This window comes from Musca autumnalis, unplaced genomic scaffold (assembly GCF_047663935.1).
Source record: "Musca autumnalis isolate F117 unplaced genomic scaffold, ASM4766393v1 scaffold_1, whole genome shotgun sequence".
Lineage (NCBI taxonomy): Eukaryota > Metazoa > Arthropoda > Insecta > Diptera > Muscidae > Musca > Musca autumnalis.
Window position 1 is genome coordinate 281,875,223 of NW_027411644.1, and position 18,831 is coordinate 281,894,053.

At 36.1% G+C, this 18,831-nt stretch overlaps 1 protein-coding gene across 1 annotated transcript in view; it reads left to right on the forward strand.

The window, feature by feature from the left end:
- The first annotated feature begins 2,267 nt into the window (after positions 1 to 2,267).
- Rfx (regulatory transcription factor Rfx) overlaps positions 2,268 to 18,831 on the forward strand; it is a 48,135-nt gene continuing 31,571 nt past the window's right edge. Inside the window, exon 1 of the mRNA XM_073964206.1 lies at positions 2,268 to 3,740. Within this exon, the coding sequence (XP_073820307.1) occupies positions 2,867 to 3,740 (874 nt within the window). The 5' untranslated portion in view covers positions 2,268 to 2,866. The remainder of the gene's footprint in view (positions 3,741 to 18,831) is intronic.

The following is an 18,831-nucleotide window of genomic DNA, read 5'->3' on the forward strand; positions in this document are numbered from 1 at the left end:
AAAGTTCGCATCTTCTCAAGGCCAAAACCGCCGATGTACATATTAGAGAGTTCGTAATTACTGTCTTGGCTACAATTTTTGGATCGAAAATCTCAATGGTTTGGCCGTTATATGCCAAAATGTGAAAAAACGTGGATAAAAAAACTTAAAGTCAAAATCGGGAGGCTTGATTTTCACCGTAGACCTATGGTCTACTGGACTTTTTTGCTCAGTTCAATCCCAGGAATCAGAAACGCGAGGGGCCCATTAGCGGCCTTTCAAAATATAGAAGGAGTCTTCAAAAACGTTAGCACCTCAGCAATAGACAAGCTCGAGATAACTTCGGCGACGAGCCATTCATAAGCATCAGGACGGAAGGGTTTTGTTTTGAGGTATTATTTTTTTTCATTTGATTATTTCACCATATGTTGTTCCCACGAGTGAGAGATGGATGGATCATAGTACACAGTGACGGTTTTCGCAGACTAGGATACTAATAAATTCCTCCAGCCTCGTGCCATGTCGTCGAGGGGAATTGCTAACGACCAGATTTCTTTTGACACTCGTCGGTCATTAAGATCTGTGGAACAACTCCTTCACTACTTTGATCTTAAACAAGTAAGTAAGTAAGTCGCTGGGCCAACACGCAGAAAAAATATTGTTGGAACAATCATATTCTAAGAGCAAAATAGTGTATTTTAAAATTCTTAAAATATGTATTGTTGGCGCACCAATATATTTTGTGCCATCATGTTTGCTAATAAAAATATATGGTTGAAACAACAATATATATTTTCAGATTTTTAAAATACACTATTTTGCTCTTAGAATATGATTGTTCCAACAATATCTCTTCTCTGTGTGAAAGCTGTTCTGGGGAGTAGTAAGACCACCTCCTTGTGTCGCGACGAAACCCTCCTCCTATCTCAACCAAACATGGATTTCCAAGAACGTGTCACTAATCTGATGGCTCAACTCAAGATTTAGCTCACCGCATACCGGTAGCAGGTTTTAAGACAACCAAGAGGAGGTCAGCATCCACCTGCGTTGAAAGTAATACCAACTAAAATCCAAGACATTGACATATTTAAACCGCTCAAACCCTTTCCTTGGGTTCACGATCACAAAATTCATGTCTTCTTTGTTGCACTGTGTAAAATTTTTGAAAATTACGTATATACACACACTAACGCACCACAAAATGTGTATGTATGTGTACATGCGTGCATTGGCATTGTTATGTACAGGGATGAAGTGAATGGAAAAATTAATGATAGAATGAAAGAATGAACGAAACACTTGTCTGTCACAGAGCAACACCAAACAGAGTGAAAAAGAGAATGGCAGAATTCATGGTCGAGAAGAAGGCAACGACAAAAAAAAAGCAAAACACAAAGAAGGAAAAAATAATAAAACACAAACAATAAATCCCAACAATCCAACCAAATATTTAGTCATCAATCCATCCATCCATCCTGCAAGTCAGTCATCCAGGCAGGCAGCCAGTGGCTGATGGTGTTTGATGGTGGTGTAATTGTAGTAGTGGGTAGTAGAAGTAGCAGCGGCAGCACTTTTATCCCTTTTCACTTTTTCGTGGGGGAGGTGCTTGTGAACGCAGCACAACATCCTTGGTGATTGGTTGGTTGCTTAGTTTCCGGACTATTGTTACATGGCGGCCTGTGGATGGAATAATGAGAGTTGTGGATATAAACGTTGAGTGAGTGTGTGTGTGTCTATGTGAGAGGATAATAATGCTGCTGGTTGGTGTAGGTGGATGGGTGGTTGCTCAAGTGTTTCCGCTTGTGGCAACCGGAGTTTGAGGGCGTTATAGAGGAAATAATAAAAATGCGTAAAAGCCACTTTCACCTAAGCGATATTTTGCGTTGTGAACGTAGCAAAAAAAAGGGAATACTTGTAGTTAAGGTTTCCAATTTCGGTTAGTTGGTTGGGGATGTGGAAATTCTAAGGAAACCCAGGGAGCTTTGTCATGGAGAATATAACTTACTTGGGTGGTGGTGGTAATGTTGTCATCATCGTTGTTTTTGCTGTTGTTGTTTCATTTGGTTTATCTTTTTGGTGGTAGCAACGAAATCACGCACCACCGTTGTCATCACTGTTGTTGCTCACGTTAACGCCATTATTCTTCTTATTGTTATTATTATCATCATCGTTCGTTCATCCAACCACCCCGTCATCTATCCGCACATCCATCATCCTTGTCGCAGTTTTACTCTCCCATTGTCTATTAGTTGAGGCATTTTGCCGGGATAAAGTTCAAATTGGTGTTCAGTTGTAATTCGACCATTCGCTGCAGACGTGCGTTGAACAGTTTACGCGCTGATGTTGCCCGGGTAACATAAGCAAAGAGCTTTTATCTCTATCACCAGTAACCAAGAGGATAGCCAGCCAGCCAGCCATCCTGGCAAACGACAAGTGCCAGCAGTTTTCGTGAAGAAGAACCTTCCGGCCCTGTTCACTTTCACTTTTACAATCAGTGTTGTTTTGCCATTGCTACCTGGCGACAGCATCCAAGAGCCAACCAATAACGAAGCAAAAACCTTCTTGAATGGTGTCCTTGATTTTTTCTATGGTGGATTCATGGAAACCTTAGTCGTTACCCAGCCGTTGTCCTGATAATAAATCGTTTCAATTTACTCGGATTTAAATGAGGTGTTCGAAGGAGAACCGGGCAAAAAATAAACGGGATATGGATAAACCCTCTCCAGATTCAGATTTGAAATAAAAATTTTGAGTTTTTGTAAAAAATTAAAAAAATCTCGGATCCTCACATTTCTTTCCGCCTCGAATAAATGAATACCAACAACGCAAATCAACTTCCTCTTGGCCGCTTAACTACATTTTACCGTTAACTTTTGAAATCAATCGAATGCATTCACGACTTCTTTTGGATCAACAGCAGCATTTACATCAACATTTGCAGCACCTGAATACGTCAACGAATTTCCACCATCAGCATCATTTCTTGGAAAAGTGTCGCTGTGCGACCCGAACTCATAACTGCAACTGCATACAGGGTCATTATCATCATCACCAAACTTCTCACTGCCCCCATCAGCAGCACCATCATCAACAGACGCCTACAAATCGCCAGAATCACCACCACAATCAATTGCTATCGTCTCCGGTGGTATATCAATATCAAACGAACCCGACACCACATTTCCATCATTCCCAACGACAGTCATCTCATCATCAACAACATTATCCTGGGAATCAATTGCAGCAGACATCATTGCTAAGGCAACAAAATCCGACGCACCAAAATCTGCATTCGCATACACGACGTCTGCATCACCAACAGCATTCACACCATAGCTCCTCGTCGTCACCAATTGTAGCCTCTCGCTCGGCTAACAATCATCATCATCAGCAGCAGTTACCTTCACAACCATTCAAGCAGCAACATTCCATAGTCCAGCAGTTGTATCAACAACAACAGCAGCAAAGTCATCATCATCACCATTCTCATCCTCACCAGCAACAACATTATTATCACAGACAGACTTCATCCTTGGTTGCCAGCGTTTCGGCAAATTGTTGTTCACCTCTAGCTACTGCAGCAGCTGCTACCACTGCACCATCATCATTGTCATCACCACCGACACCAAACAGTTGTTCACCTGCAACGATAGCAACACCACCTTCGCCTCAACTACAACCACCTCCTCCACCAATAACAACAACAACAACTCCATCTGCAACAATGTATCGGCGTCACAACAATCTATCGTATTGCGGTGGTATGTATAAAACAAAATCTTTGTCCGAACCCCGAAGAGCAGCAGAAGAAGAACTGCAAAAAATCTATTCACCGACAACTTTTAACAACAAAAGTCAATTTTTCATCAATCATTGAAAAGTCATCATCAGGTGTATTTTAGCCAGAACAGCAGGTGTAGTAGTAACCCCTTTTTTCGACTGACCAACGGGTAGTTCAGATTCGATTTGAAACAAATAAACCATCCATCCATTCAGTCGTTTCAAGAATTTCTCCGTGTAAAGTTATAAATTAGAAATAATATTAGAAATCGTGAGTCGCCGAGGCTTTAAATTTTCGGTTTGGAAGTGCTAATAAAATAATGATTTCTTATATTCAAAATACAGAATTTAAAAATAAGTGATAAAACCATAAAAAGATCTAAAGTGAAATTATTATAGTGAAATTAATCGCCAAACATAAAATGTGCAAAATAACTAAGTGCGGAATATTCCAGTGATAAAGCAATATATACCTCTAAAGAAAACAAGTAAAAAAAGTATCAGTCGACTTTGCCGACAGAGATATACCCTCAGCCCAAAAAAAAAAAAACTTATGTCCAATATATGGATTTGGATTAAAGCTCAAACATTTTACGGGGGATGTGCCTAAAGGTCAATAGTCCATTTTGGAAGTGGGTCTTATTTTGGGAATCATTCCTCTCGATAGATATCGCGCCCACCTGTCATTTCAGTTGGTCACCATAATATATAATAAAAATAATTGTTCCACAAACATCCCAGACGGGACAAGGGAGACTTCTCTCATATCAATGAGTGCACCCCGATTGATATTAGCTCAATGATAAGTAGACAGAGGAATTTTATGCAGCCCTTATTTTTGGTCCGATTCATGTCAAATTTAGGGACTGGGCATATTTTTGGCTTCGATTACATTGCAATCGAAACATACGACATATGCAAAATTATTATTATAATTTTTGCATATGCAAAATTTATGTATTTTACATATTTTCTTATGCAACAAATATTTCAATAATAGGTACCAAAATGTTTGTATGTACAATTTTTATGTTTAAAATTCTTTTCAGACTAGTCAATAAAGTAGAGAAATGTATAACTACAGCCTACGGGAGGTATGGTTCTATGGGGGCTATATGAAGGCCTGAACCCAAACCGACAAATTTTAGGTGGAAAGTTGTTTACCACCAAGATAGACTTAATACCAAATTTCAGCCAATTTGGCAGGATATTGAGGCCACAACCTTCAAAATATCGGAAATCGGGAGGTACCGTACTATGGGGGCTATATGAAGACGTGGACCTATACCGACAAATTTCAGGTGGAAAGTTTTATACCCTCAAGGAAGGCTTAATACCAAATTTCACCCATTTGGGAGGGATATTGAGGCCACAATCTTCTAAATACCAGAAATCCGAAGGTACCGTTCTATGGGGGCTATATGAAGACGTGGACCTGTACCGACATATTGCATATGGAAAGTCTATTAACACAAATGAAAAGCAAATACCAGATTTCAGCCTTTTCCGTGGATTACTGTGGCCACAACCTTCAAAATACCGAAAATCGGGAGATACCGTTCTATGGGGGCTATATGAAGGCGTGGATATATACCGAGAAATTTCAGGTGGAAAGTTTTACACCCGCAACGAAGACTAAATACCAAATTTCAGCCATTTCGGTGGGATATTGAGGCTACAACTTTCAAAGTACCGAAAATCGGGAGGTACCGTTCTATGGGGGCTATATGAAGACGTGGACCTATACCGACAAATTTCAGATGGAAAGTTTTATACCCTCAAGGAAGACTTAATACCAAATTTCACCCATTTCGGAGGGATATTGAGGCCACAACCTTCTAAATACCAGAAAACACAAATGAAAACCAAATACCAGATTTCATCCATTTCGGTGGATTACTGTGGCCACAACCTTCAAAATGCCGAAAATCGGGAGGTACCGTTCTATGGGGGCTGTATGAAGACATGGACCTATACCGACAAATTTCAGGTGGAAAGTTTTATTCCCTTAAGGAAGACTTAATACCAAATTTCACCCACTTCGGAAGGATATTGAGGCCACAACCTTCTAAATACCAGAAATCCGGGGGTACCGTTCTATGGGGGCTATATGAAGACGTGGACCTATACTGACAAATTTTAGGTGGAACGTTTTATACTCCCAACGAAGTCTTTATACAAAATGTCAGCCATTTAAGTGTGATGTTGAGGCCACAACCTTCAAAATATCGGAAATCGGGAGGTACCGTTCTATGGGGGCTGTATGAAGACGTGGACCCATGCGGACAAATTTCAGGCGTAAAGTTTCATACCCCTAACGAAGAGTTAATACCAAATTTCTGCCATTTCGGTGGGATTTTTAGACCACAAATCCTTGTATATATTTTTTATATGGGTTTGCATATGCTCATTTTATGCAAATATGTCAATATATGCACGATATGCAAAATATGCAAAAAATTCTGGGTCTAATTCGTTTTATTTTGTGATAAAACGAGTTTCTGTCTAATCAGATTTTCTCTACGACCATCCTAACCATATATGCATTTGCATAGGATTCTGCTGTCTAATGATAAGGGACCTGCTATTAATTGCCGAGTCCGAACGGCGCACAGTTGTCGAAATCAATGATCTAGAAGCGCGAAATTAATAACTTTTAAACGAATGGAGATATCTTTCTGAAATTGTGCATAAACTCAGTCTGTGTCCGTGGGTAATAATGGACTAAATATGAACAACATCGGCTAATATTTTGGTATAGCCCCCATATAACGGTACCTCCTGATATTTGGTATTTTGAGGATTTAAGCCGCCCTTTCCTTCAAACCTAGTTGTAATTTGGTACTTAGGGTTTCTAAAGATCACTAAACCTTTCCACCAAAAATTGTGGACATATGTCACGGTGTGCCTTAACCAAATTTAAATGGAAGATGCTTACACCTGGGGAAATTTTGCAGATTCTGAAACTACAGTGCTCATAGATGAGAAATATAAAGAAAAAAAAAATCGGCGGAGGGATTTTGAAATAAATCACGATTTATTTAATTTCACATTTTTAGGGGTTCCTTAGGTTTTCACGATTTTGATTGGAAACCGGAGTCCCATGTAAATGGGCCTAAAGAAAATGTTGTAGCTGTGAAAATTCTCCACAAGATTGACCTTCATGATATCTTCGTAGATTTTACCGTTTTTGAGATATAGAAGTTTAAATTGAGACAATGCACTGACTGTATCGCCTCCTTATAAAACAATGTCATGCTCAGTGCGCCTTAACTAACTTTTGATGAAAACCGCTTACACATGGGAAGATTTCGCGGATTCTGAAACAGCAATGTTCATTCCCATTTACATAGGACTCACGGTTTCCAAGCAAAATCGTGAAAACCTAAAGAACCCCTAAAAATGTAAACTTAAATCGCGATTTATTTGAAAATCCCTCCGGCGATTTTTTTCGTTTCTTGATATTTCTCATCTATGAGCATTGTAGTTTCACAATCTGCAAAAACTTCCCAGGTGTAAGCACCTTCCATTTAAAATTAGTTAAGGCTCACCGTGATGTTCACGTTTGGGTATAGGCCCCTTTTAAGGTACCTCCCGATTTTCAGTTTTTTGGGGTTTAAAGCTAGATTTTTCCGGCCAAATTATGTGTAATTTGGTATTTGGGGTTCCCAGTGGACACAAACATTCTCCACCAAAAATTGTGAACATAGGCCTACATATTGATATAGCCCCCACAGATTTTGGATATTTTGAGGATTTAAACTATTTTTAAAGACCATTTATCAGCAAGATTTGCAGTTATTTGCTGCTAAATTGTGGTTATTCGGAATCTAGGAAGTCCAAATTAATTAGTAAAAAAAATTAGACTGAACCTCCTTTGTAGTTACGCTCCATTCAACAAAGGTATATTGCACTAAAACATAAAAAAATGATAATTTTTGAAAATTTATTGCTATATAACTATTAATTTTTACCATTTTTTCCGATAACATAAAGGAAAAAAATGTTATGGTAGTAAAAAGTAGCTTCTTGCAGGTTCTGGAACAGAGCATATGTAACTTCAGGCCAATTTTTTTTTTAATTTAACTTAGTTTTACATGGCTGAAATACTCAGGAAATGTCGCCAACATTACTGAGGGGTGTTTTGCCACCGTTGAAATTTTTGAAGTTGCCTCGCCGTGGAATCGCTCCCACGAACTTTAGTGTGCAAGGCGGGTGTGCATACCATTGCACCACGGTGGCACCCGAGTTGGTCACCATATAATTTAATAAGTTGGGTCATTATATCAGAAAACATGTACTTACCCGCGAAAAAAATAAAATCGCCGATAACAGGGCCACTTGTAGTACCTTCGGTGAAAATTTCCAAAGAATCCTCGAACAGACCCTTAACTGCACAAAAATGTTGAACATTTCTGTGGGTGGTAGCCCAAGGAGTTGAACCGATAGGGCCCACTTTTGAACATAAACTTAGTTTGGACAAAATATTTCGACATCCAAAATTTGGACCAAATCGGTTGCTCCGGTTTTGAGATTGCGTACCATTTTAGCGAATATTTTCGAACTTTTGTGGGGGAGGTACCGGAAGGAGTGGACCTATAAGCTACACCTTAGAATTTCATCTAATATTCGAAGAAATATTACGATGTGCAAAGTGTGGACCAACGCAGTTTTCGGTTCGAGAGTTGTCGTGCGCAACAGCCACTAAACAGGCTGGCAGTAGGGTTTTTTTTAAGCTTTCGGGTCATTTTCTCAAGAAGTATGGACTTGCCACGCAAAAAAAGTTTAAGGAGTTGACATGTATAGTCCATATTTTAACCGATTGTATGTCTCGTAAAAATATTACGATGTGGAAAGTATGTATCAAATACGTTACTGCCGTCGAGAGCTATCGTGCGCAGCATTTAAGCGAACAATTTTGAACTTTTGTAGTGGAGGTAGCAAAAGGAGGGGACCGATATGGCCCATCTTAGAACTTGTTTTAATTTGCGCAAAATATTACGACGCACAGTGGTTCAGAATCGTTTTTTCCTGGCCAAGATTCTGTATCTTTTGAACGGGTAGAGATATTTTCACAATTTTTGTTAGACAGATAACCCAATCAGCTTTCCGCTAAATTATAAGCGGTCAAATTCGGTGCGGTAGTTGCAGAGGAATTCAAGGTCAAAGTTGAACTTTTGAATTTTTTTTTACTATTTTTCATCAAAATATCAGTGTTTTTGTGTTTTTATATCTTCTTATATATTAAAGATGGTAAAAAAAAAACTATAAAATGCCTACAATATAAAAAAAAAAATCGAAAAAAAATTTATTTTTTTTCAAAAATTTTTCATAATGAAAAATTTACAAAAAATTAAAAATTTTTCAAAAATTAAAAAAATACTCCTTGGTTTTTCATAAATCTTATATAACTCATATAAAAACTCATATACTCAAAAAAAAAAATTAATTTGTGTAAAAAAGCTGTAATTCATATGGGAAATGTATGGAAAAACACACATTTTTATCCATGTAATTTCAATAAATTTAAAAAAGTGTTAAACGGACGGATCGGGATGGGAACGAAAGTATATGTATGGGCTGAAAGAGGAGAATCTCGGGCATCTTTGTGTGAAAACAGAACCTTGTTCCATGTTGTTCCACAAAAGATGTAGTCCACTAAATTTGTAATTTTATAAAATTTAGTACCTGAGGAAAAATAAAATAGCTCAAGTTGTGTAAAAGCTAATTTGTTTAAACTATTTTGAAAGACCACAATCTTACGTACCTAACAAAAAACAATGAACGCAATATCTGTTATAGTTTTCGAGAAATAGCTATTTCTTTCTCCAGAAGTTTGCAAAAATTACGCATTTCTCAAACATGGGAAAAATGTTCGTCTTTCGGGGCATCCCACGCACGCATCTTCCAATATTTTGACCTAATTTTTTGGTTTCCTTAGTTTCAATATGTTTACTATCGCATCCCACATAGAAATTAAATAACTGTGACAAAACAAAATTTTGATTTTTGGCCAGGAAAATCGTTTCTTGAACCATTGTGCGACGGCCAAATTTTGGATCAAATCGCTTTATTTTCTCAGGAAGTATGGACTTGTACCGTCGTAATCAGGGCGGCAAATACACGTTACTATAACAAAAATCAAAGCGATTCGAGAGGAGGTCTTAAACTACACTTTTCCTAAAGTTTGTGTGCGGGGTACCCGAAGGAGAATACTTGAACTTTAGAAATATTTTCACGTGCAAAGTATGTACCAAATCGGTAAGTCCTTTCGAGAGATATCGTCCGCATACATTTTTGAACTTTTACGGGGAAGGTACCCTACGGAGTGGACCGATACTGACCATCTTCGAAATTAAACTAAGTTTGGGCAAAATATTACGAAGTACAACATTTGGTTCGAATCAGTTGATCCTTTTGCGAGTTATCGTGCGCAACAGCCAGCCAAACAGACAGACGGACGGACATGGCTAAATCGACTCCGAATTGTCTGAAACGGATTTCGTCCAAGCATACTTCGGGTGTAAAACCATTATTGCAATGAGGCACATTTTGCCCGTATGAAAGTCTAAAGTAGCATAATTGCTGAGTGTATAAAAAGCAAGTCCAAATCTTTTAGTTCCGACATCTATAAAATATATAGATTTTCCGATTTTTTCCGCAGCAACAAATATTTTAAAGAAAATTATTGCTCTGTTCCAGAACCTAAAAGAAGCTAATATTTTTTACTACGATAGCATTTTTTCCTTTATGTTATCGGAAAAAATATTAAAAATTAGTAGATTCTTGCAGTTCTGGAACAGACCATATATTTTAAAATAGAAAGTACACATTGTGACAATTCTACTGAATATGTTATATAAGAATTTGGTTATTACCAAACTCTTACAAATTGCGTTTAAATTTTGCTCTGAGTTTAAATATTTTTTATTTTGCCTTCAAAATTTTGACTTTGACTTCGAATTATACCGCTAGTTTTGAATATTTTTGAAAACAAATTGCATATCCCTTTATTTTTACATGTTCTTTTCTCAAATCAAATTAGGAAACTCACGTTATTAAAAATGCAAAAATCGACATTTGCCTAAAAACCTGTCCAAATAACTTTTTGCAAAAAATGTCAAAACGATGCGAGATGAGCTGTTAAACTGCACTTTTCCCAAATTTCTTGTGGAAGGCAACCGAAGGACAGGACCTATATAGTCCATATTCCAACCTGATACATGAGTAAATAAAATAATACTATGTGCATAGTTTGGACCAATCGGAAACTCCCTGCAAGAGTTATCTTGCGGTTTTGCCATTTTAGTTGGTACCGTCAAGGTTTCTTGGAGCTTCTAGGTCATTATCTCAGGAATTATGGACTTGACCCCGAAAAAATTTTACCGTCGTGAAGGCTGAAGCTATTATAACAATAAATTTTTAATGTGACATATGTCAAAATTTTTTGGAAAATTCCAAGCTTAAAATTATACTGCTGTAATAAAAACTGCCATAACTATCTAAAAAATTACTTTGAAATTTATCCGCGAACAGGTCTGAATCTGTGTTTAGCCCAAAAGATTGAAACCTTTACAGGGGAGGCACCGGAAGAAAAGTATACCGGACACTTTTTCCGGTACCTCCCCCAAACGAGTTCACACATTTTGGCCTACGTACATTAGGGCGGCCCAAAAAATGACACAACGGTTTTTTTGAAACGCCTACCCCCTAAATTTTTCCCTTATATATGAAATTTTATCGCGATTGGTTAACGTTAAACCTTGCCGCCAGAGGGATCTTTGTTTCCATAGTAATTTGTACGGGACCAAAGGTCAATTTTCACGAAAGTACTCTACAGGCCGCATTTATGGTCCAATCGATGTGAAAAATTTGCCGCCCTAATGTACATATTCGGAGCTGTTCGCAGTCTTCGTATTTGATATAAGTCGGATACTCCTTTCGAGAATTATTTTACCGAGGATGGATAGGTTTTTAAAGCTTTTGGGTAATCATAAATTTGTCTCTAAAAAATTGTACCTTCGTAATAGACACTAAATTCTTAAAATAAATATTTAAATAATATGCAAAAGAGGATCAAATTTCCAAAATTCCAAAAATCGAAAACTGTAACATATGTTCACATTAGAGGCTTACGTACAACTCCGCAATGTCTTCTACAACCCAAGTAAACCACGTTAAAAACTTTTTAAAATTATTAATGTCGTCAAAACATTTTTTTGGCAAAATAACGAAAAGTTGGTAGTGCACATGTAAGCGTTAAAACGACCCATTATGTTCGTACGCGTGACACAGGGCAGCTGTAAAAATTTTAAGCTGAACTTTCCGAAAATACTTGCAATTTTGAGTGTGAGTTAGCTGGTGGAGTGCGGGAATAGTGCGAATCGTAAAGTCCACTCCTTCCGGTACCTTCCACACAAAGTTCAAAAATATTTGGAAAAATGTACGCGTTATATGTCTTGGTCCTCACTTTGGACATTATAATATTTTGTCAAAACATAGTTTAAGTTCGAAAATGTGTGCGGTACATGCTTAGGGTACTTCCTCACAAAAGTGCAACATTTTGCTTAAATATTGTTTAAGTTAAGGTCTTTTAGAAAATCCTTTGCAACATTTCACTGAAACTACTCTTTGTGATCCTATTTACAGCGATATTATGCTTTTTTCGTAGGCAAGTCTATGCTTCGTGACATAATGGCCCAAAAGCTCTAAATTATTCGGTGACCAACTGGTGGTGTGATATCTATAGAAAAGAATGATTCCGAAAAAAAGTTCCAGAAACCAATTTCGTATAATATGTTCATATTACAAGAGATAGCATGCTCAATTTTAGTTCTGCGTTGGTAAATTTCACATAATTTACGCTAGAAATTAAAGTTATGGGCTATTTCGTAGATAACAACAACAAAAACGGATAGGATAAGGTCATATACAAAGGTTTTTAAGCGTAAATTTTTAAAATTGTTCAATGCAGAACTAGAATTTATCATGAATTTTGAAGACTCTCGGCAACATTTCGGATGTTACGCCATATTTGAAATATTTAATTTCAGAGGAAGATACCCGATATGAGATATCCATGGTTTGTCCTCATGGCGTAATATGTGCTAGCTTAAAACACTCGAAAAACGCAATTTTTACAATTTCCTATATTCACATTAACAGATAATTTCAAAAATTAGAAAAAATTGCCTCTGGCAGCCTGGTTAATTTTGAACTTAATAAACCATTTTGCGCCCTGCTTATGGACCTAGGTGGTCATTTTTATCGTTAATATAAACTGGTACTTGTTTTAGTCGATATCGAGATATTCTATTGATTCTACTTGGTCTGTTCCAAAACTGCAAGAATCTACTAATTTTACTATTTTTTCGATATCATAAAGGAACAATTTTTATTGTAGTAAACATTTGTAGATTCTTGCAGATCCTGAACAGAGCAAATTATTATAAGCGATAGTAGTCCATCTTCGAGAACTAATAATAAAACTTAGTTTTTCAGATATGACTTCTTCCTTACACTTCCGACTGAATGTCATTACGTCTGAAGGGTAAAATGTCTTAAAAAGTCTTAATTCCAAAAAATTGCGGATTTTGGCCGATTTCACTAATTATTGCTATAATTTTAAAGTAAACACGTAGACAAAAGAGGGTGTACAAAAATTTAAACATTTATCTATAAATTTGTTGTTGTAATTCGTTAACAAAAATTAATTTTCAAAAAAATGCCGTTGTGAAAACAATTCCTTGACAAAAAAAATCCCTCCAGCGATTTTTTCTTGTTTTTGGATTTTATTTAAAGTTAGTTAAGGCGCACCGTATATATGGTAAAACCTACGAAAATATCATGAATGTCAATCTGGTAGAGAATTTTCACAGCTACAATATTTTCTCTAATCCCATTTCGATAGGACTTGCGGATCTCAAGCAAAGTCGTGAAAACCTAAAAAACACTAAAAATGTGAACTTTGATCGCGATTTATTTAAAAAGCGTCATCTATGAACATTGTTGTTTCAGAATCCGCAAATACTTCCCAGGTCAAGAGCACCGTGCAACTTTTGTCTCTTTTACAATTTTTAAAAATAAAGGAACAGATCATTTGTTTTTTTTTTATACCCTCAGCATTTATGCTAACGAGGGTATATGGTAATATTCAAAAAAGTTTTTCAATCGTTGAAGTTGAGGTTCACCATTTAATAAGTCGCGAACTGTTAATATATTTTATAAAATATGAATATACTAGCAAAATGCCCGCTACTTCGTATGCGGAAAGGATATAAAAAAAAAACAAATAAACAATATATAATATGGAAATGACAAACACTGAAAATTTGGTCGCACTAATACCAATTTTAATCAATATTTATTTTTATCTTAGTACTGTACGTACCCCTTAAGTTCGTTTTTAAAAAAGATCAGCCGTATCTCACCCTTACACATTAACAGCGAGATCAACGTTGCACACCAATACACACCCTAACTCCAAAAAATAAAAATTCCAGCACTGTCCCTACACCCAAAAACAAATTGAGTACCATTAAGTAATTTTCGTATACTTATGGTACGTATTTCGACGACATATCTCAGCCACACACGGACATTAATACAAAATAATTACAGTAAATTCCATAATAATTACAGTAATTCCGAATCTCAAGATTCCAGCTGTATCCGTTCGTCCAATTCCAAATTGTACCAAACTTAGTATCAAGTCGAACTCTTCGTACCCATAAGAAAGATTTTCCAAAACTACCTCAATCCTTCACTTTAGTAGTAATCTTACTTCCAAATTTCAGGATTCAAACTCTATCCGTTAAACCAAATTAAAATTGTACTAAATTTAGAACAATTTAGAATTTTCGTACCAATTTTCAAAACTTCCTCAACGCAACAGGGCTACAATAATCATACTTTCAAATTGCAGGATTCCACCGCTATCCGTTCACCTACATACAAATTGTACTAAATTTAGTACCATTTAGTGCTTTTCGTAACCATAAGTTTGCTCTTCCAAAACAACCTGAATCCTACTCTTCGACTGTAATCGTAATTCCAAATTTCAGGATTCCAGCTCTATTAATTCACCCGAATCCAAATTGTATCAAATTTAGTACCATTTCTTTCCCAAACAAAAATTTCAGGATTCCAGCTCTACCCGTTCACCCAAATCCACATTGTACCATATTTAGTACCATTTAGTACTTCTCGTACGCACACGTACGACTTTTCAAAATTTCCTCAATACTACACTCCTACAGTAATCTTAATTCCTAATTCCAACACTATCCGTTTACTAAAATTCAAATTGTACCGAATTTAGTGCTTTCTGTACCCATAAGTACGAATTTCCAAAACTACCTCAATTCTACTGTCCGACAGTAATCTTAGTTCCAAATTTCAGAATTCCAGCTTTATCCGTTCATCCAAATCCAAATTGTACCAAATTTAGTACCATTTAGTACTTTTCGTACCCAAAGGTACGAATTTCTAAAACTATCTCAATCCTACACCCCTACAGTAATCTTAATTCAAAACTTTAGGATTCCAGCTCTATCCGTTCACCCAAATCCAAATTTAGTACTGCTCGTAATCATAAATACGAACTTCCAAAACCATCCTTATTTCAAAACCATTCCTTATTTCAACGCCATTTCCCAACCTTGATACTTACAATTCAGGATTCCAGTTCTATCCGTTCACCCAAATCCAAATTGTAATAAATTTAGTACCATTTAGTACTTTTCGTACACATAAATACGAATTTCCAAAATTTCCCCAATCCTATGATCCAACAGTAATCTCAATTTAAAATTTCAGGATTCCAGCTCTGTCCGTTCACTCGAATCCCTATTGTACCAAATTTAGTACTTTTCGAACACATAAGTACGAATTTCCAAAACCACCCTCATATCTCAGTCCTACACTTCACAGTAATCTTAATTACAAATTTCAGGTTTCCAGCTACATACATACGTTCACCCAAATCCAAATTGTACTAAATTTAGTACCATTTAGTACTTTTCGTACCCATAAGTACGAATTTTCAAAACTACCTCAATTCTACACCCCACCAGTAATCTCAATTCCAAATTTCGAGATTCCAACTATATCCGTTTACCCAAATCCCCATTGTCCCAAATTTAGTACCATTTAGTACTTTTCATTCACATAAGTAAGAATTTCCAAAACTTCCCCAGTCCTACACTCCAACAGTAATATCAATTCCAAATTTCAGGAATCCAGCTCTATCCGTTCACTCAAATCCAAATTGTACTAAATTTAGTACCAATTATTACTTTTCGTAGACTCAAGTTTCCAAAAACCCTTTGGTGCATCTTTCTTACTCTTCATCAGTGATCCTCAGTCCAAATTTGAGGAATCAAGCCCTATCCGTTCACCCAAATCGAAACTGTACCAAATTTGGTGCTATTTAGTATTTTTCGTACCCTATGTACGAATTTCCAAAACTTCCACAATATTAAACTCCACCAGTAATCTCAGTTCCAAATTTAGAGATTCCAGCGCTATCCGTTCACCCAAATCCCCATTATACAAAATTTAGTTCCATTTAGTACTTTCCGTACACATAAGTACTAATTTCCAAAACCACCTTCATATCTCAATCCTACACTTCAACAGTAATATTAATTCCAAATTTCAGGTTTCCAGCTCTATCCGTTCATTCAAATCCAAATTGTACTAAATTTAGCACCATTTAGTACTTTTCGTACCCATAAGTACGAATTTTCAAAACTACCTCAATCCTACACCCCACCAGTAATCTCAATTCCAAATTTCGAGATTCCAGCTATTATCCGTTCACCCAAATCCCCATTGTATCAAATTTAGTACCATTTAGTACTTCTCATACACATAAGTACGAATTTCCAAAAGTTCTTCAATCCTACACTCCAACAGTAATCTCAATTCCAAATATCAGGATTCCAGCTCTATACGTTCACCCAAATCCCTATTGTACCAAATTTAGTACTATTTAGTACTTTTCGTAAACATAAGCACGAATTTCCAAAACGACCCTCATATCTCAATCCTACACTACAACAGTAACCTTAATTCCAAATTTCAGGTTTCCAGCTCTTTACGTTCACCCAAATCTAAATTGTACTAAATTTAGTACTTTTCGTACACATGATTGGTAATTTTCCAAACCATTTCCTTTTAGAAGCACCACTTCCCAACCTTGATTTCCATACCAAATTCCTATATTCCTGGGGCCTATTATTGATTTCATTAATTATTTAGCGATTTCATCAAATTACAGATTTTGAAATTGAAAATTGAATAGTTATGACTGTACATCTCAATATACGATAAAATTCTTAATTGAAAATAATTCGTGGTAATATGCACAATTCTATTGCACTTTCATTGATTTGCAAACATTTAGTTATTACCAAAAAGTCAGGTCCATACAGTTTTTAGTTGTTGTTATTTCTGGCCGATTTCTGAATTTATTCCCCTAATGTTGTCTTCAACAGTAACTCATTTGTTCATTTGCGTAATTGATGTTTATACACCATTATCACCAACTGCGACATCTGTTGCAATGGAAGATAACAAATGTCTTGTGTTTCTATTATTTAGTGGTTTACGATAAAATAAGTGCGCCTAGAAGTAAACTACAAAATTTGAAATTATGTGTGATCGTTTACGGTATCATGAAGTTATGGCATTGTTAATTTTACACATGTCTTGCAGAGGGCCAACTAAGTGAATAAGTACGTAATAGTAATGAAAAATAAGGATTTTTGTTGTTGTTATTTTTTGTGGTTCCAGGACGAATTTTCTAAAACCCGGCCTTATCTCGCACATTTGCATCAACAGTGACCCACTGGTAAAATTTCAAGCTCCTAGCTTTAGCCGTTTTGGCTGGGCGTTGATGATGAGTCAGTCAGTCAGTCAATCACTTATCACCAAGCTCATTTATATATATAGATTTATATTAATTGAAGTGTTTTAGCCACGATCTCATAATATGGACCATAACAAATAATTTTCGTGGAAGCTGCGTTGGTGGTAATATAAAAAAAATGGGAAAAATGTGTTGAAGTTAACATGTTTTTTGTGTTCTTTTTTGATTTCTGGCCAAACCACGCAAAATTCGAACCTGTGCTCAAAGAAAGAACTAAAGAATACCCCTTGGGCAACATGGTATTTGATGCCATGCATATTGATAGACATGGACTCCATGCATCCGAAAAGCACATGCACCTCAACCGTTTTAAACCAATTCGCGAATTATACGGTTCTTAACTTCTATGTTTTTTCTTTGATTGTAATTTCAATATTTCTCTCTACTTCTTATTTCTATTGCTTATCACAGAAAGCAAATATACTTTCACGATGACTAATTACTTTTCTCGTAGAAGTTTAAGCAAAATACTTCAGGATTTGGATGGAAATTTAGCGAAATAATAGAATAACTCCCAACATTTATTTTTCAAATTTTTCGCATTTAACCAAAAATATATTTTTGAAATAATTTCCAACAATAAGTTTCCGTTCTTTGTTGTTGCTGTAATATGCAAGTTATAAGCGCGATCTTTATAATTTTGGTCTCACATTTTTCTACGCGTTGTCTAGATTCTGTACGTATTTTTAAATTATTTTTTAGAGATTTTTTGGACTCTGATTTAGAATAAATAAAATTTATTCCAAGATTTCTTCAATATTTTTTGATTTTCCGCGAAAATAAAAATACATTTAGCAACTATTTTAGCATCTACGGATAGATATCAAATGCTGCTAACGATTTATATACACATGTTCTTATTACAACACAATAGGAATTTTTAAATTTTTTTTCTTTACAAGAGAGTAAAACCGCATATAACTTTTGAGTGCAGCATCCAATTTTGTGAACGCGAACAGATTTTTTTCGTAACCCATGTACCAAAAATGGCGGATGTGCTCGCCAAAAAAGTTTTTAATTTTTTTCCTATATAATTGTAAAGGAAATTTGAAATTTACCATATACACTCTCATACAAGCAAAATGTGACTCATCGAAATAATCGTTTTAGACCCCAAGTATGTTTGGACAAAAATCCGT